A 21,013-nucleotide genomic window follows, 5' to 3' on the forward strand; every position below is an offset into this window, starting at 1 on the left:
TAGCTAGCAAGACCAGTGGTCATGGATAATTGTAGTCCAAAAACAAATGGAGACCCAAAGTTTGGGAAATAATGAAGATGGACCAATGGTCTGGCTGACTCAGTATAGGGTGTATACCCAAGAGTACCCATAGTCAGCTCCCCCACACCTAGGATTATGGAGAAAGTTTCAGGGTCAGCATGTGTCTCTTTAGAGCAGTGAACCAGTGGTAGGACATTATTTTGCAAAGCTCTCCATCTACCTTCACTTACCACTTCCTCTACTCATGCACATTCCATCATCTCAGCCCATTTTCTGCCCTGTCAGCAAAGCCACCAAGCTCAAGGAGTTGCCATTGTTCAATCAAGGTGATTCAGCCTAAATCAAAAGCACCAACTGGGTGAACTCATCATTGCACAAACAACTTGCTCCTCCAAACTAGGTCAAGTAACCCTCCAAAGAGAGAGGGGAGCACATGCCTGAGCCACGCTGGCAGCGGAAGAATTGCAGCAGCTGCATTTTCCATATATATATATATATATATATATATATATATATATATATATTTGTGGGTATAATATAGATGCATGCATATGTATAGCCATTTGCAGCTGTCAGGCCTTCTGCTGATTAGGGCCAACTGTTTGGGAGCCAGAGGGAATGGTAGAGATGAACACAGGAGAGTTTGTTGGCTTATTCAGAGACAAAAGTGCCACCAGCAACTGCAGCCCTCTCCCCTCCTTCCACCCGCAGCAGCTGTGGTGCTGTTGATTGCTCTTGATTCAGCAGCTTCTGCCTGCCTCCAAGTCATTCCAGCTGACGACCTCATCCTTGGCGTTGTCCTTGTCACTGCCACACACACACCCTCTGCTACAAGATGGTCTTTCTTTTAGTGTTGTCTTTCCCTGTTGAGATGTCATCAAGGCTGTCTTCACAGAAGCTTGTGAGCAACTCAAGCTATTTCTTTAAGGCTAATCTAAGTTGATACACCTTACTTGTATGTTGTTCACAACGTTTCGAGAACAGGGATACCTAAATCTGTGTTTTCATCAAGTGGGGTTGTGATCAATAAAATAATGTTGGGCTTCTTCTTGGTTCTGTTTTTTATAGGGCAACTATCCAATGACATTCTACTCAGAATAGAGCCGTGGAAATTGATTGACCCAAGTTAAGCATTTTCATTAATTTTATACTCTGTGTATGACTAATGCTGGTGTGGACAAAGATGACCTGGGCCCCTACTCATTAAATAAGGCAAAACTGGCAAATTAACTGGAACTGTATAAACTCACTTGGTAAATGAGAGTGCAATCCTAAGAATATTGATTTAGAAAGTCATGTTGTATTTAATGGGGCTTATTTCTAAGCAATTAGGATTTCAGCCTTAATCAACAAAACCAGCCATTAGTAAGGGCAAATTTTAATGGTTTGGACTAAGTGTCAATGAAGGGCACACATATTTCTTTTAACAGAATAGTGGCTTTTGGTTTTGCGAGTTATCTCACATTTTCTTCAGTACTGCAAAATATAGCTATATTGAACTTGCAGTACAAGAGGATTAAAGTTTAATGAATTGGCTGAAAAGTGATAAATAATTATTTAATCTGTGGACAGTCCAGCTTTTTCCAACCAAATGTTGCAGGAATGAGGGTCTGATTCTTGTGCTCATGCTTGCCCACTTCTGTAGCAATCTATCTGAGCTGCAAATAGTCAAGTTTGTGCTTTGTGGTACCAGAGCTGACTGATCAGCACCTGAGAATCATATCCATGCTGGGGAGAACACCTGGGACTTTGACCTTCATTGTGTGCCTGTTCCCAACAGCCTAGCTGCTTTCGTAACGGGGAGTTCTGAGCATCATGCCAGGCCTTGTCCAACAAATGAAATTGCAACTCGGAACGGACGCCAATAAAATGGATGATAAAAAACCGTTAGCCCCCACCATTCCCCTTCACACAGGCATCAAGGGCAATTAGCATCACAAATGAGCCACTTGGCTGACTGTGCCAGGAAAGTTGTGTTCTGCTTGTGGTGGAGACAAGAGACTCGTGGACATACCCTTGGAAATGGCCTGGTGCCATTACAGTGTCCTTCAAAGCCTGCACTAGTTTGTGCAGCTTATGATACAAAACTTGAACATGGTGACCTTGAAGAAAGACTCTGCAGTGTCACTGGTGGCTGTGATGTGATGTGTGAGAAGAGTTGGATGTAAACAAGGGCATAGCTTCTCTGGAGATGTCAGAAATTAGCGGTGATGATGATATGAGGAATGGTTGAGGGAGTTGGATATGTTTAGGTTGGAAAAGAGGAGACTGAGAGGAGATATGATAACCATCTCCAACTATCTGAAGGGTTGTCACATGGAAGATGGAGCAAGCTAGTTTTCACCTGCTCTGGAGGGTAGGACCTGAATCATTGGATTCAATTTGCAATAAAGGAGATTCTGACTAAACATCAGGAAGAATTTTCTGACAATAAGAGCTGTTTGACAGCAGAACAGGCTCTATCGGAAGGTGGTGGACTCTCCTTCACTGGAGGTTTTTAAGCAGAGGTTGGATGGCTATAGATGGCCATCTGTCATAGATGGTTTAGCTGAAATTCCTGCATTTCAGGGGGCTGGACTAGATGATCCCTGGGAACCCTTCTAACTTTGCAGTTCTATAATTCTATGATATTCAAGTCTGATCTTCCCACCACACTCCTGCAGCAGGACTGATCATGAGAGGATTATTGTCTCTCTCATAAGACATCTAAATTTAGCAGAAATTAATTTTCTCTCAAAAATTCTTCCTTGAAAATTTGAGTTGAATATTCTGTAAATAGTATTTAAGAATCCGCAACTTATATTCTAAAGTAATATTTTAAACATATTTTCACATCTTAGTTTAAGTCTGCCAAAACCAAAATAATCAAGGAGATGCCTACTAAAGCATTAGATTTTTTTTTGTTAAAAATTTCACAGTCAAAATGTGAATATGAATTTTGCTTTGAGATTTCTCCTTCAAAAATGTGTATGGCAAAATTGGAAACATTAGTGATTTCAGATATTTGTAAATAATTTATTTCAGCTCCATATCCATCTTTGAATTCAAGTTTGTGTTTCTTTCCTGATGACCAGTTTTACTCCCCCCCTTCTGAGACCCTGTAGCCGTGGGCAATTTCTGGCTTCTGTTCAGTCAATCTACGTCTCACCATGTGATAAAATTATTTGGGGAAGCCCTCACATGAGAATATCATTGAGTGTGTGCACGTTTGTTGGTTGCTGAAGAAAATTGTGTTCCAATGGACTATGGCACTTGTCTGGGCATGGTTCAAGGCCTAAACCTGTTTGGTGCATTTGGGAAAACATCACTGTCTGAGGTCCTTCCTCATGTGCCCCTCCACAAAATTCCAGGAGGGTGGCAACATGATAATGGGCCTTTTCTGCAGTTACTCCTCATTTGTGGAGTGCTGTCCCCAGGAGAGCCCATTTGGTGCCTTCATTACATATCTTTAGGCACCAGACAAAAATGTTTCTCTATAGCTTGCCCTTTGGCTGATTGAACATTCTATTTGCTTATAGGAGCAGGATTATTGATTTGTTTTCATTCTTGTTTTATTAAGTATTTTGTGTTCTCATTTTGTATTTTTATGTTCCGAACCGCCCTGTGATCTTTGGATGAAGAGTGGTATTCAAATTTAATAAATAATAACAACATAAATAATAATAATCAGCTCTCATCTGTTTAACATTAATCACAATGTCCTACTTCACCACAGTGTTGTGAGGACAACAAGACTGAGATTGCAAAGCACTTCAGACGGATGACAACTGGACACTAAATAAGAAATGATGCAGCTACGGGAGGAAACAGTTGACTTATGTTTGCAACAGGAGCAAGAAACCTGATTGTTAGAAATTGTATTAAATGAAAGTTATTTGGTTGGATTTGGAAAAAGAGAGAGAGAAATTGCAAAGCACTTTAAGGCTCCATAGGCACATGATAAGCAGGTTGTCATTTCTTTTGCAGCTGTAGGAGTAGATCTACTGAACTCACTCAATTTCTCTAGCATAAGGGTTGGTGTGTCTTTGACATGAGGAGCACGTTTTTCCTTGCATTTCCTAGTGCCCAATATGTTTCAGAACAGGAATTCTAAAGGTCCTCACATCTCACCATGCAACTGTCCCGAGTACAGCTTTCAGCTTACAGAGAAAACCCCAGTGCAATCAAGACTGTGGAGAAAGATGTCCCAGGAAGATGTGAACTAGCAACTTACAGGGTCCTGTTGCTAGTTCCTTGTCTGAGATGTGGTGATTTGTAATCTGACCACGAATGCGCTTTGCCAAAACTATTCTATCATTTTAGTATTGGAGGGGGAAACTACATAGGGAGGGATATGCTCTTTGTGTGTAGGAGGGTGATTCAGGTTTGATCTCTGGTGTCTCCAGGATGAAGTATCAAACAGCAGGTGATGGGAAAGGCTTTTTTGTGCCTTTGATCCCAGAGAGCTGCTGTCGTACTGTGATATACCCACACCATACATCTAAAGCACCATACACTTTTTAAAAAAAGTTTCTATTGAAAGATGTTCATGGATTACAAAGGTACCTATAGCACCTCTGTTTTCAGTTCAGAGTCCTATCTACAGGTCAGTTACATTTGGTGTGAGACGTTGCTATCATAGGCATTGTGAAGTTGGAGAGGGGAGAAAGATGTGGGGAAAGAGAAGTGGGGGAAAGGGGGGGTAATGATTTTTCCTTCTTCTGCATAGTTATGTTAGTGTCATGTGGATAGGTTCTTCATCTATTCGTTTATTAGTTTTCTTTGGCAGTGAGAGAGATTGGGGAGCCCAGGGTGAGATTGATTGCATTGCCGTGACTACAGTGAGTTTTATTTGTGTGTGTGACATGGCAGGGTGTGTGTGTTGTTGGCTCAAATTAGCCATAGCAAATCATAGGCTGTCAGGGTGTGTGTGTTGTCTTGTTGTCTTGTTGGGCTGTGTATGCAACAAAGGGGAGCCACACCGAGGTGAAGGCATCCTCTTTTGTTTCTCCCCCAAAGTACCATACAGTGGTACCTCGGGTTACATACGCTTCAGGTTACAGACTCCGCTAACCCAGAAATAGTACCTCGCGTTAAGAACTTTGCTTCAGCTAAAGTGGTGCTTCAGGTTAAGAACAGTTTCAGGTTTATAATTACCGCCCAGTCAGTCTGACATCAATACCAGGGAAGATTCTGGAGCAGATCATTAAGCAAACAGTCTGTGAGCACCTAGAAAGGAATGCTGTGATCACCAATAGTCAGCATGGATTTCTGAAAAATAAGTCATGTCAGACTAACCTGATCTCGTTTTTTGACAGAATTACAACCCTGGTAGATGAAGGGAACGCAGTGGATGTAGCCTACCTTGATTTCAGCAAGGCATTTGACAAGGTGCCCCATGATATTCTTGTAAAGAAGCTGGTAAAATGCGGTCTTGACTATGCTACCACTCAGTGGATTTGTAACTGGCTGACTGACCGAACCCAAAGGGTGCTCATCAATGGTTCCTCTTCATCCTGGAGAAGAGTGACTAGTGGGGTGCCACAGGGTTCTGTCTTGGGCCCAGTCTTATTCAACATCTTTATCAACGACTTGGATGATGGACTCAAGGGCATCCTGATCAAATTTGCAGATGACACCAAACTGGGAGGGGTGGCTAACACCCCAGAGGACAGGATCACACTTCAAAACGACCTTGACAGATAAGAGAACTGGGCAAAAACAAACAAGATGAATTTTAACAGGGAGAAATGTAAAGTATTGCACTTGGGCAAAAAAAATGAGAGGCACAAATACAAGATGGGTGACACCTGGCTTGAGAGCAGTACATGTGAAAAGGATCTAGGAGTCTTGGTTGACCACAAACTTGACATGAGCCAACAGTGTGACACGGCAGCTAAAAAAGCCAATGCAATTCTGGGCTGCATCAATAGGAGTATAGCATCTAGATCAAGGGAAGTAATAGTGCCACTGTATTCTGCTCTGGTCAGACCTCACCTGGAGTACTGTGTCCGGTTCTGGGCACCACAGTTCAAGAAGGACACTGACAAACTGGAACGTGTCCAGAGGAGGGCAACCAAAATGGTCAAAGGCCTGGAAACGATGCCTTATGAGGAACGGCTAAGGGAGCTGGGCATGTTTAGCCTGGAGAAGAGGAGGTTAAGGGGTGATATGATAGCCATGTTCAAATATATAAAAGGATGTCCCATAGAGGAGGGAGAAAGGTTGTTTTCTGCTGCTCCAGAGAAGCGGACACGGAGCAATGGATCCAAACTACAAGAAAGAAGATTCCACCTAAACATTAGGAAGAACTTCCTGACAGTAAGAGCTGTTCGACAGTGGAATTTGCTGCCAAGGAGTGTGGTGGAGTCTCCTTCTTTGGAGGTCTTTAAGCAGAGGCTTGACAACCATATGTCAGGAGTGCTCTGATGGTGTTTCCTGCTTGGCAGGGGGTTGGACTCGATGGCGCTTGTGGTCTCTTCCAACTCTATGATTCTATGATTCTAGGTTAAGAACGGACCTCTGGAACAAATTAAGTACGTAACCAGAGGTACCACTGTACATTTAAAGGATTCCTTGAAAGAATCCTAGGACCTGTAGTTGTTTAAAGATGCTGGGAATTGTAGCTCTGTGAGGGGTAGACTACAGTTCCCAGGATTCTTTGGGGGAAGTCATACGCTTTAAATGTGTGTTAAATGTATGGCGTGGGTGTGCCTTTTGTGGTCTCAAAAATGGTTTGGTTAATCAGCCAGTAATTTAATGCCAAGAGAGAAGGCACAGTCCATCCTCACGAAGGAAGAACAGGAACAAACCTTTTAAATACTTTCCCAAATCTGTGGTAGAAAAAACATTTTTTTGAGGGGAGGGGGTTGTTTCTAAAGTGAGCTGGTTGCATGGTGAGTTTTAATCTGATGCCTAAGTAATGACCACTTGAAGCCAGGAATTTGAGGTGAGGTATTGGGTAGGGCGGACATGTTAAACAGCTAAGAAAATGTTGGCAGAGGCTCAGCCAACAGGTTTTGCTTTTATGCTTAGGAAAGGTTCATATTACTGTATTTGGGATTGGAGAGAAATTCCCCCCAGATCAGATTGGTGGGGGCCTCTTTTCTTCTCCTCCTCCTATGGCATTTGGGACTGCTCCCTTCTTGAGGAATCTTATTTTATTAAACTTGTCCTGCAAGTAATTCTGGCACCTAGCTGGGGCCTGCTCTCCGCCTTCGTATTGTGTGGGCTAATTTATTGAAAATATTGCATGTGGGGGATCCTAGCCTCTTTCAGATTATTCGGCATCCACCCTCATTTGTTTAGACAAGGTTTGCAGGGAGATTATAGAACACCATTTATTAAGCATCATTCAGATTTGATCGGGGAGGGGTTATATGACATCACATCAAGCAATTACCTCACACTTTCCAGTGCATCTTCCCATCGCGTTCCTTTCTGCCAAAAGGCCAATTTAATTTTTGAAGGTGGGTTTGTTGCGCAAGAGACCAAATCCCATTTTAATTGCGCAGCAACCTGCATTTCCCAGTATGCAATCAAATTGCACACACAAATCAGTGACAGTCCATAAGTGGCCCCAATTTACAGTGGCAGGAGGCTCAGCTAGAATATCTTCATGACACTTCTAATTAGAAATTGCTGTCTTCATCACCATTGTCTTTATTTGAGTAACGCATCAAGGCAAGAAAAAATCAAGATGCACCCCAGCACTTAATTATTTGAAATCCTAAGAGGAGAAGAAACCAGTGCTTGTATTTGGCCTACAGTCTGTCAACTGAAGTTCATGCCTATAACTTTTAATTCGAATTCTGTTCTCTCCCTTGTCCCTTTTCCTCTGTTACTGTGCTGCAAAAGCAAAGTGCTGCTTGCTACAACAGGCTGGAGAGGAGAATGAACAAAGGGACCACTGGAGCAGGTGGGGAAAGAGCCACTGCCTCCTTTCTCATTACTTTCCAGACCTTTTCTTTTTTAAAAAAAAAAAAAAGATAGGAATGGCTTCTGGGGTGCACAGCTGACAGCTCAAGCTGGTACTGTCCCATAGCTTTGCTTAAAAAGCATTTAAACTAATATTATCCTGCCTGTAGCAATTTTTGCTTCAAAACAGATCAAAGGAACACCAGCCCTTCCTTCCTTCTGCTCCCCACACCACCACTTATAAAAGTATTCACTATTTCCCCCTCACTTGCTTTCTGGCTAATCCCCCTCCATCTTGCAGCACTTTAAGTTATCACTCAGCTGTCTTCTGCTTCACAGATGGTGGGTGTGACTTTTTGAAATTTACAGTTGGGAGTATAAAACAAAACAGCTGCTGTGGGGCTAGACAGCTTTGGCCCTGTTTGCCCAGCTGCGGAGATGCTCACTCTGCTGGGCATAACTTAAATTCCCCATAGCCTGCACCTGTTTGGAGGCAGCCATATCAGAGGGCAAGAGGAGGGAGAAACTTACCCACGTTCGGTGCTTCCCTGTCCTTCAACACTCCTGCTGCATCTTGAAAGGAGTTGTGAAGAGATGGCAGTTGTTGACCGCTACTGTTGTTGAGCTATCTTCCAGCATGTTCAGAGGTTTGGTCCAGTATGCAATTGTCTCCCCATAAAATGCTCATCTGCTGATCCAATCAACACCAGTGCGCACACCATGCCATATCCTTGCCAAGGCACTAACATTCACTGGATTCCAATCAATGGTCGATTTTGCTCAATGGTAACCCAGTGGCTTTTTTTGTCCATGAGAACTAAGCTGGTTGCCACCAGAGATAAAGGTTGCCAGCACTGTTCCTGAGCTGCCGTGCCTTTTAACATGTGCACAACACACAAAACATTCAATTGGTAAAACTTTCTCCAGCTCTGCATCTACTAGAAGAGTTCAGCAGGCAAACTTTTGTGAGTCACATAGCTATTAAACTGGCACAATAACTTTGGCAGGGTTTATTATTATTATTATTATTGGCATTGGAAATGACAACAATTTTGACTTGGGAAAAAGTGAGCATTTTGAACTAGACAATGCGTCCATTTAGCAACCTCAGGGCTGGAAAGGATGGATGCTAAGGTGATACTGTGATGAGGCTCTGGGTCGTGTTGACTGAGTGTAACTACATTTTCTCTTGGCCATTATTGTGCAACATGGTCATCCCATTGTTCAACAGCAAAAAAGGGAATGCAGTGAGATGAGGAAGTACGGTATGTATGCAGGTTCAAGAAGTGCAAAGTGGCCTTTGGCTTATTAACATTCGATGGCCTCTTAAGTGTGTTTGTGGGAGGGGGTTATTGGTTTGTTTTTGTTTTATTATGTACTCAGTGTTTCCATTTTGTTTTTTTTATGGTTGTGAACCACCCTGTGATCTTTGGATGAAGGGTGATTTACAAATTTAATAACAAACAATCAAACAAACAAAACATGAGCACATCATTTACGGGTCAGACCTCAAAATTGTGTGTTACTCTTTATACTTTGTAAGCCTAAGATAAAATAATACTGAGAAGCACTTTGCATTTTAAAAATTGTACAGAGATAATCTCCACCTAGTACAAACATGTGCACTAGCGCTCATGGTTGAAAGGGATGCCAGTTTGCAACTTTGAGAACATGTAACTTTAAATTCCTTAATGAACAAGAGAAGCGGCAGCCGTGGCTTCTTGGCACTCCCCGCCCCCGTCCTATTGTCCATTACCACCAGCTGCTTGCTACACAGCGTACCTGGAGCCCTAGGAGACCATTGCAGCAGGTAGGGCAGTGGAGCACCCAACAGCATACGGTGCGCGGGGGGAGATGCTTTTTCTCCTGTTGCTTCATAGACATTATCTGTGTGTTCTCTGGTTTGCACCTTGGGAACTCTATACTAAACTGTAGCATATATGGTATATCTACAACAATTTGATTTCCTGATAGTGCTGGAAACCACTTAACGGCTTCATATTCTCTCACTCCCCCCTCCCACCCCCAAAGTCCAGTCAATGAGTGATTTTACTACAAGCCAAATCAAGTCTTAGATGCAATTGTTTCCACTCTGGAAGGCAGGGGGTGGAGGAATCATTACTCAGCAGCATTCACTTGGTTGGTTCAGTAACTTAGCCGTCAAGGAGGCTTGGCCATTCATTGCAAGAGAATGTCCCTGGCTATGTGGCTTGCAGTAAGCAGCTATGTGGGAAACGAGACTGCAGCAATGACTATCTAGCAGCTAGGAGGTGGATTTGCAAGGATGGAAACTGACAGTAATGCAGTCTTATGTTGTATTGAAGGGCTTAGTCAAGGGTACAAGAATTTTTCAGTCCAAACAATAGAGATGCATCAGCAACCACAGCAATAAAACATGCCTTCGGTTCTTCCTCAATCCTGAGTTTGAACATACAGGGCCATACCAAATCCTTGTCATTTTAAGAGCACCCAATTTATCATGTAAATGTAAAAGCTTCTGGGTGTAATTCTCCCTACCTGACACACAAACAAGGTCACACAGCAAACCCCTCGTAAATTACACAGTATTCTGCGGGAAAAAGCAACAGGAAAAGAAAATGCAGAAACCTGGAAGCAAACAATAAATAACACCGAGACAAGTTAAACTACTCCCAGGGCATTTGTTTGCCAAAGGGTCATTTTCCATATCCAATCCATTAGGAAAATTAGAAGTGAAAGAATGTGCTAGTTTGACTTAAAAACATTGAAGAAATACCACCCCGCTCCCCCCCAAAATTAAGTAGAGCCATCTAATATTTTCCCCAGTGATTTGACATCATGCCAGATGTTGAATGTGTGAAGGAGATGGTCCTGATATATTTTTATAGCTCAGTTTACTGTTCTTCACTTCTTGCCCTGCATGTTTTCCTGTAAAATAATGCAAATTCTTGTACCTCCCTGATAAAAGCCCATGCTAAATAGGGTTTATGGGAATTTGTGAAACTTGTGTGTGTTTTTCCCTGAGTGGTTATAATAAAAAACATTTTAAACAACTGAGAAAAATAGGAGGAAAGCTTAGTGATAGTTAACATTTATGTTACATTTTGAAGTGTTTGAAGTGCTTCGTATACTTTACCTCAGTCAATACTATTGTCCCCCACACTGAGAAAGCAGCAGTGAGGCACCTGGTGGAAACCAAGCCATTTATGGCTGAGGTGAGATTTGAAGACGACATCCTTAGCTGCAGTTTGCCAACTCTGCAACTTGTGACATACCTGTGCTCCAGTCTAATTAGAGAGAGCCTGTATGTACAAGAAAGCTGTCGTGTGTATCACATGCTGGAAAAAGCACTACATGTGTACATTGAACACACATCCAAATACGCATGTAAGCGTGAAGATCATCTGTTCACAGTGCAACGTGTCATATGCGGGGCTGTCTCTGAAGGTGGTTCGGAAGCTCCTGCTGGTGCAGAATTCAGAGGCCAGGTTGCTCACTGGGACAAGACAGTTGGAGCACATAACACTGATCCTGGCCTGACAGCACCGGCTGCCGATTAGCTTTCAGGCCCAATTCCAAAGTGCTGGTTTTGATCTATAAAGCCTTAAACGGCTCAGGACTGCAAGACCTCAAGGACCGCCTCTCTCCATATAAACTGTCCTGGACTCTGTTCATCATCTGAGGCCCATCTTCACGTGCCTCCTCCACTTGAGATCCAGAAGGTGGCAACAAGAGAACAGGCCTTTTCTGTAGTGGCTCCCCATTTGTGCAATGCTCTCCCTAGGGAGGTTTGCTTGGTGCCTTCATTATATATTTTTAGGCATCAGGCGAAAATGTTCCTCTTCAACCAGGCCTTTGACCAATTAATATTCTACAGCCTGTGTCTGTGGGAAGGGAGGGTTATTGCTTTGTTGCAATTATTTACTTGGGTTTTTATCTTGTATTTTATTCTGTGAACCGCCCTGAGATATTATGATGAAGGGCAGTATATAAATTTAATAAATAATAATGATAAATTCACTGGGGGGGGGGGGAGAATATAGACCTTCAAATGTGCATCACTGTCCACATTGTGGCACAAGTAGTCATTCACAAAACACCATTTTTAAATGGTGGATCATAACAGAAGAGATGCAAATTTCCTATAGCATAACGTTGTTGTTTAGTCGTTTAGTTGTGTCATGACCCCATGGACCAGAGCACGCCAGGCACTCCTGTCTTCCACTGCCTCCTGCAGTTTAGTCAAACTCATGCTGGTAGCTTCGAGAACACTGTCCAACCATCTCGTCCTCTGTCGTCCCCTTCTCCTTGTGCCCTCCATCTTTCCCAACATCAGGGTCTTTTCGAGGGAGTCTTCTCTTCTTAGGAGGTGGCCAAAGTATTGGAGCCTCAGCTTCAGGATCTGTCCTTCCATATAATAGGATAGCATATATGTCACCAGTGGCCCAATCTGAAACCCAGCCATGGTTTTAAAAATTCATGTCTTCTTGCATGTAGTTCTTGTACAGCAAACCATAGCTCAGTGGTAGAGCACTGGCTTTGTATGCAAAAAGTCCCAGATTCAATCCCTGGTATCACCAGGTAGAACTGGGAATGCTTCTTGCCTCAAACCATAGAGCTGCTGCCAGTCAGCATAGACAACACTGAGCTAGGTTTGCCTCTGTATAAGGCCTCTTTCTGTGTTCCCTGGCCTCCCACGTACAACGCTATATCAGATTGTCAAAAGATGAGGTTCTAAGAAATCAACACAGTGACAAGTGAAAGGGGGGCACAATCGCCTCCTGGAGATTGGGCTCCCCCAGTAGCACACACTAAACATTTATCCTGAAAAACAAGTATATCTGATTTAGTGGGATTTACTTCTTACCTACACTTTGCATTATATGATACCTGATACCTGAAGAACAGGAGAAACCAATTTGGTACTCTCCATATGTTCTTGGACTACAACTCCCATCAGCCCCAGCTATCATGGCCAATGGTTAGGGATCATGGGAGTTATAGTACAATAAAATCTAGAAAGCACTGCATTGTCTATCCCTGCTACAGGTAAAAATCTTGTGACTCTCAGTACCTAGGGATCCATGGGAAGCAAGTTTCCAGAGATCACATATATTCAACAGGAGAGCCATTAGGTTATAAAATCATAAGCATACAGAAACAACAAACAGTGTTAAATGTTCAAATGAACTGTATAGAGACAGAACATCACAGCATCCTGGAGGAATTATATGTACAGCCGTTACAAACAGACTATTCAAATGGAGTTCCTTAAAAGAAAATCAAGACTTCATTCTGAAATAAAACAAAATTGTAAAGGCATCATTTCTACTAAATTTTATTCAAGTTTGCCAAACATCTAAACATATACACCAAGGCTTAGCATCACCAACTTATCATCACACACACCCTTTTCATGAACGTCAAAAAGAGAGAATAAAACTAAGAACTAAAAAAAAAATCAAAAAAATCAGATGTACCCTATTGAGAGAACAGAAAAGGTGTAATGGATAACATTTGCAGCTATGGCTTTTTATAGCAACTGAACATCATCTGGTATGTAAGAAAGAGAGCAAACCCTGCTATATTTAATCAAAGAAACAAGTAATTAAACCACATCTGAAACATGCCTTCTTCATTCTAGTATGTTACATGAACAATACTACTCTGGTCTCTCAAGGCTATACTTCATCCATTCTGGCTTACCTGTAAATGTAGCACAGTATTCAGATAGGAAACATGTACCATATATATAGCGAAACAACTTGTAAAGAGTCAGTGTGGCTGTTGTACTTAAATGAAAGAAAAACCCTTTCACACACTACATTCAGTGCAGAACTAACTGAACCCGGGATATTGTGAAAGCCAATAGCAGAGCTGGAATAAAATTATTTTTAAAAAAGGATTAGATAAAACCATGAAGATTGGTTTTAAGAACTGTGAACTGAACAGTTAGAAGTTGCAAATTTGCCTGCTCAGGGCAGTCTTTTCTATTTGTTAGAAATAACAGAGGGAGATTGTTCTGTAACTGTCCTATGTTTTGCAACTTATTTGCGAAGCATCCATCTGGCAGAGGTCATTTTCAGAACCAGGATATTGGCCTCTGGGGGTCACTGGGTCAGCCCTGTCTTCTAGTTCTTAGAAGATCTAGTTAGGTCAAAATGATTCAAACTTGATGCAGGTATGACAGCTGCTTGTTGAAGTCGATGGACCATGGTAGTTCCTTTTGGCTCAGTGAGCTGCACTAGTACCAGTGAGATCCCATTTTCCACAAAAAAATATGCTTAGCAAGAGATGAGAAAGAAACAGAAACAGGACAGCCCTTGGGCAATCTGCATTCACTGTCTGAGATAACAGAAAGCTGTATTTTGTGCTCAAAGATAGAAGCAGAGAAGGCAGCATGGTCAGTTTGCTTCACAGTTTGTCAACTGGGTAGGAAGTATTGGGGGCGCTTTGTTAGCTTGCTGCACACTGAAGGAAATGTACTTCTTCCTGAACTGAACAGGCTGACTTAGGTTTGTTGAATTTTAAGGGAGATGCTTCCAGACATTATGGCATGAGCAGACAGGCCTCTCTCTAACATTTGGACTGAATAGTTGCAGACATATTTCATTTCTTTTAAAATTGGGCTACAAGTGCAAAAAAATTAATAAAAATCTGCTGCCACTTTTGCACACTGGACCTCTAGAGAGTGAAAGCCTTTTCTAAAACGCAAATCTGTATTTGCAACATGTCACCAGCTTCCCCATAGAAAGCAAGCAATAGGAAGTATCTGCTCTTAGTGATGTTTTAGCAGTTGGTGCAAATATGTATTTTAGCTGTCACGCTCAATGGATTGATTTGGATTGTTGTCTGTACCTTATTTTATTCTTGCTCATTGTTGTAATGTTTGCTTATGGATTTATTACCCTTACAAATCCATTGAAGTAGGTGGGATATAGACTTAATTTATCTAATCTAGAATTTATGTCTGTTGCAACCACAAATTAAGAGCAAGACAGAATCCAAGTTGAGGTGGACTAGAAATTATTGCCATTACGCTCTTCAGATTAATAAGGAATAAGGAAAAAAAAAAAAGACAATATAGTGACAGTGGATAATATGGTCAAGAAATGTCTGAAAGCAGCTATTGTGCTCTGGCTCTCCACAATGTATACACATTGCCCAAGGTTTAGCAAGCAAGTTTACTCCCTCCCACTAGGAATGAGAAAGGGCATTATAGTTGCCATGGCATTTTCTGCCCTATACTCTGGTTATAATCTGCATGCTGCGTGCTAAATTCATTGCATGCAAGACTGCCCTCGCCAAATTACTTTGAACTTGGACAAATCTAGCAGATGACCCAGAGGCGAGAAGCAGACTCCTATGTCATTTCCTGGTGTTGTAGCGATATGCTGAGATTTCGCAATCATACTATATATGACTATTCCCTCAAAGGAGAGAGTGCATCCTTCATGCATTTTCCTAACGAATATTCTGTATTTAAGAAGTTATAGACTCTGGGCTTTTCTTCTTAGGACTGATAGAGGAATGCTTCTCTTGCCAGGGATTTATCTATACCTTTTGCTCTAAACTGCAACTTAAATTGGTTGGGTATTTCCTGAAGTGAGGGACATCTCTTTTTGAACACATCCAGACTGTTACTTCCTGCACAGATAGTTCTGAAATGTAGTTCTAAACTAACAGTGCAGGAAGCAGTGCAGACTCACAAAAAAGCAATCCCAGACTATACACCCACAACAACTCATTTGGATATGACATTGAACCTGTTAATCTCAGTCTATTACTGTCTGGACTACTTGGGAGAAGCACATTTGCTACATGGCTTATAGGAGGCAGGTGCAGCCTACCAAAAGCTCTTCTCAAAACACGCCCCCCTAAATTAACCAGTTCACTGCAGTTAAGACTGAAAGAGCACTAAACTGACTACCACTATATGCTGTTAAACTCCACCCTCATGGAGGGCTTTTTACAGTGCGACGAGACTGAATGTCAAAGAGCTCTTGGTCTGTTTACACCAACCAAAAAGGCAACACTGCACTGCAGTCTGACACTGTTTTATTTGATAATGACAGCATCTCTAGCACTCTGATGCTTCTAACATTCAGACTGTTAAGAACTTGAGTTACAACGCAGGTCTCTGTGAAAGGAAGGGCAGACACCTGGGTATCTCGCTATAATAAAGGCTCTTCATGAGGCCATAGGAGTGTCTTGCCAGCATTCTACAAAGTAATGTATTGTTTTAAAACTGAAGCACAGATGCTAATAATACATCAGCTCATTTGCTGATGAGAAAAGCTTTGAGTGGCACCAGGTGAGCATCCTGAGTGACTTCAGAACTGAAGCAGGCTCCCGTACACGTTGCTATGATCATCCTACACTCTGCGGAACCCATTGGAAGTCTTTATGGCAGACTTCAATCTGCTCCTGTTTTCAGTTCTTATTCTTTAGTCAGATGAATGTGGAGACTCTCAATACTATTTATGCCAAAAGGGGTAGGGGTGGGGGGAAGAAATGCATATGTGGAGGGAAATGATACTAGAGAGAAGGTAAAGTTCGAATTTGGGCAGTAGGCTTAGCTGCTGTTCCCATTTCTAACAGCTATAGCTGCACACAGATGGAAAAATATTTGGTCAGATGCTAGCAGCCAGCTAGCGTGTTTGGCTCCTGCAGCCCCTCCAATTCCATGCAACGCAGTTCATTTACTTCTTCTTTGCAATGACATTTCTGCAGACCCAGTTCATGCCATCCTTCAAAAACAAGACAACAAAGAAATGGAACATTAGATGAGAGGAAAGGGTCAGCTTTTGCCCAGCTCACAATAAACTCTCATTTTGCAAACACACATTCAAGTTTCGCTTAGTGCAACCATGGTTAGGAAACCTGATCTACAAATGGCCCTTCTTAATCTTACATCCCTTGTCTTGTTGGTAAAGTTATGGGACTATGAATTACTGCCTTTTTATCAGGCTTTTCTGTCAACATGACCCTCTTTAGCTTCAATTGTAACATGGATCCACCCACTTACAACTGTGTGTTTGTTATTATCCTGCTTTATTTTGAAGAGGATGGACTGTAAATCTAAATTCAAAGGAATATCAAGGATCCTTTGCTAACTCAGCAGTATACAATCTTAGGATGTAACCACACAGAAACCTTTGTCACGTTCAATTTAACTTTTGCACCATACATGTGTGCTTCCTAGTCCTGGGACTGCAGCTTTGAGATTTTCATCGTCTCCTCCCATTTATGAAATGCTAAATTTGCTCAGCTGCATCCATACACACCCTGATAAATATTCTGCAGTTGCCAAAAAATGGAGAAAAGATAGAGAGATACCCACAGATGAGATCACAAAATAGCTTCCAATAAATAATTTTTAATAGATGAAATTAACAAGGTTGGGGAAACCCAGCCAGATGGGCAGGGTATAAATAATAAAATTATTATTATTAATTATTATTATTATGGCAGTGTAGGTGGCAAAATGCACAGCTGCAAAGGTATAAAGTATTAGCAAAAGGAACTGCACTTAGAAATGCACTAATAACAAAGGAGGCAGGGATGTAGAACTACCAAGAGCATATAGCAACTCAGAAAGCTGGCCCATCTATTAGTGGTCCTCCCAAGTCTCAGGCTGAGGTCCTTCTAGCCTTGCTGACATCCATTTCATTGGAGAGCTTGGAGATTGGCCAGTCTAGTCCAATCACAAATCTCTCCAATGACGTACAAGATTTTGAATAAAGGAGAAAGCCTAGGAAATGACATACAAAGAATGCTGGTTTTCATGCACCTTTACCCAAGTCCCCAGCCCTCTCTGATTTAATCTTAATAGCCCACAGTTTTGTGTCAGCAAGAATGAATGGTCGGAGCTGAGCATGTTGCTGTGTATACTGTAATGTCTTCAGCATAACTGGAAGGCCTGCAGATTTCAGGTTCCTTTTAAAAAAAATATAAAAGCACGTGTGGATTAATTTGTTAAAGGACATGCATGCACAGCAAGTTCCAGTACAGTTGACTCATGTTCATTGTAGAAAATACCCCAGAAAAAAGGTTTGGGTGGGGTTCCCAAAAGTAATGGTAGAATGTTTCAGAACTCAACAAGTTGCCTGCTCCTCCCTACAGCTGCTTGTTTGCCCTTACAGCACCAAGGACACATGCTCCCTTGCTACCCAAGACCTTGTGAAGAAATTCTAAATGCTGAAAGAGCCTTACATACATCAGTCAAAATGCTGGAAGTAAATGTTTGCATAGAGCAGTTTTTAAAAAAATAACAGAGCTTTCTGCAACAGTTTTTGCTGCTCCTGTTGCCTCTAAAGCAGTAATCGTGTTTGCACACATCATGGAATACAAGGCAAGCAGCACTCCTCATTCATTTTGAATGTAGGTTTATATGCTGAAGCAGAAGAGCTGAGACAGCTTAAAGTCATAAATATCTGCTGACACTCCTTTGATATTCAGCACAACAATCCCATAAATGATACATCCCTGCAAAACAACCACCAGGCACCCCATCTCCCGGGTAGAAGCAGACCAGAACTTACCCATACAGAGGGACTCTAACACTGCCCAATGCCACAAAGGAACTCAGCCAAAGGGAAACTCAGCTACCTGAACACTGCACAGCAGAGACTCATAAAGCTGAGTTTATGATGGGATTTACTGTGGCTGTGAGCCTGACTGTATAACAAGGGCAAAAGAATGACAAGGCACTATGCAGGAGGAAAGGTGAACTCCAAATGGCTTTTCAATTCATATCTGGGTCACTTTACTTTGAAGGCAGGAACTCATCCAAAAATCACTTTCATAGCAAGAGCTGGTTCAAAGAGAATTCTGACTGTCCCTAATTGGTTTGTGGGGAATGAGTGTGTGAAATTAACACAGAGACTACAAGGGGAAAAGGATCAATTTCCCTGGATCAAAGAGGATAAAACACACACTTTTTTTTTTAATCTGCAGGTAAACCGTTTCCCATACTCCACACAAATAATTGTCAGTATCAAGTTCAATGATGGGAAATAAATGTTCTCATCAGATAGCTAAAATGCAGAGATCAGCTTAATGGGATCAAATTCTGGTAAAGAATTGGTGGCTATTTGCCAGCAGGGAAAGAAACAGGAAGCTAGTAATTAGAGAAGCAGAAATTTGAAAATAAAATCAGTAAGGCTGTTGTTACATCTGCATTACAATTTTATTTTATTTAACAGTAAGACGAGCTTAGCTAGATAAGACTAAAAAACCCTTCTAGAGCAACATCTTATTTCCAACAGCGGAGAACCAGATGCGTTCAGAAAGCCCACAAACAGGGCACGAAAGACAACTACACTTCCCTTGTTGTATGTCCCCAGCACCAGATATTCACAAGTGTACTGCCTCTGCATGTGATGGTTCCATTTAACTCCCTATCCTCCCTGAATTTGTCTGGTCCCTTTTGAAGACACCTAACCCAATGGCTGTCACCACCCTTTATAGAGGTTCATAATGTTTTATGTGGAATAGTATTTCCTTTTGTTTCTTCTTTTTTTGCATAATTTTTAATTGCAACTTTTCACCATACAATATAATGAAAAACAAACTAATCTAAGTAAGAATAAAGAAGAAAACAAAGAAGAGAGGCCCTTTCCTTGTCTCACACAGAAGAGGGTGGACCCCTCCCTGAAAGCTTCCCTTTCTTCTCCCAGCCTCCCACCTTGGGAGTTCTTCCCTTCCCTGCCTCTCACACAGGGTCTTTCGCCAGTCATCCATCACCTTCCTGTGCATACCCTCAGAGTAGAGGACATCGACAAACAAAATAAAACATAAGCAAAAGCAAAGTAGATGGAGGAAGAAAAAGAAAAAAGGCAGGAAGGAAAAGAAAAGAAAAAGAAAAAGAGAGGGGAGAGGATAGAAATAAAACGACTTCAGATTCTCCGTCTGTCAATTATATCTATAAAGATTATTCAAAATATCCAAAGTGTTCACTCCAGGATGGTATCCAGCTGTATTCTAGGAAAATATCCAGCTGTTTCTCGATCTGCTAGGCAATGTTTTTCCAATCTTCAGCCACACATATCTTAAGTTTATTCCTTTTCCTTTTCACACAAAAAGTCTAAAAGGGGCTCTCCAATTGTTACTATCACTAAATGTTAATAATAATTTTCCTCCAGTATGGTATGACAACTTTATCTCCATAAAATTCCAACTTCCATTATTAAAATAATAATCCATAGTTATTTACTTGTAGTATATTCATTGATTCATACCCACTTCCATATATTCTAATCTTGTTTCCTGTTGGCTGTGATTTTCCATCCTAATTTAATGAAAGAAAAATAAGGGGGGGGGGCTCCTTCTATTTCCATTTCTTCCATTCTTTTTCCAACTGCATCGCCAGAAGTTTGGTAGATCTTTCCTTTAAATTCACTCCAAATTGTACACAGAATACTTTCTCTGTCAGCCCTATCTCTGCCATCTCAAGAGGTTTCTTAATGTCTTGGTCAATGGTTTTGTTCCACTTCTCCAGCATCACACCTCCATCGTTTGTCCATTCTACACCTCCAGGCACTTATGTGGCGGTCCTCTCCATTTCATCATTTACTGCCTCCAACTTTACCATCCCACTCTCATGTTCTGGCAGTATTCCCCCCCCCCGCCCCAGGCTCTGTCTGATCTTTCTCTGTTCCATTTTCATTCAACATTTTATGCATCTCAGCTCTGAGCTCTTTTAATTCCTCACCCAATAATTGACTCATGACACTATAAGTCAGTGGCATGTTCAACAGTACTTTTACCTAGTCTCTGCCTTGAAAACTTGTGTCTCTCTCTTTACCAAAGCACATTCCTTTCCCACGGTTAAGGGATTAAGTTTCACTTTTGCAGTCAATACTCCACAAAAGGTACAGAGAGATAAAGGTAATATAAATGAAAAATTTTAACAACCACAGCTCTCTTATCTGTTTATAATCTTTCTTAGTCGCAAACAGTTAAAATATGCTTTTTGTTTTATTTTCAGCCTGTTAATTAATGCCTCTTCTTATGCCAGCAGTCAGTTCACATTCCGCGTGAAAGTTTAATTGGCAGATAGATCACCCCAGTAGTAATTCATCATAGTCTCAGAGGTAATTAAAAGAAGGGAGGT

At 41.6% G+C, this 21,013-nt stretch overlaps 1 protein-coding gene across 2 annotated transcripts in view; it reads right to left on the minus strand.

The window, feature by feature from the left end:
* Positions 1-13,218: 13,218 nt before the first annotated feature.
* Positions 13,219-21,013, minus strand: part of ARL3 (ARF like GTPase 3) — a 31,273-nt gene continuing 23,478 nt past the window's right edge. For both annotated transcript variants that reach the window (XM_081006231.1, XM_081006230.1), the window contains exon 6: positions 13,219-16,646. In XM_081006231.1, the coding sequence (XP_080862357.1) occupies positions 16,599-16,646 (48 nt within the window). In that variant the 3' untranslated portion in view covers positions 13,219-16,598. The remainder of the gene's footprint in view (positions 16,647-21,013) is intronic.

This window comes from Podarcis pityusensis (assembly GCF_964106645.2).
Source record: "Podarcis pityusensis genome assembly, chromosome: 5".
NCBI lineage: Eukaryota > Metazoa > Chordata > Lepidosauria > Squamata > Lacertidae > Podarcis > Podarcis pityusensis.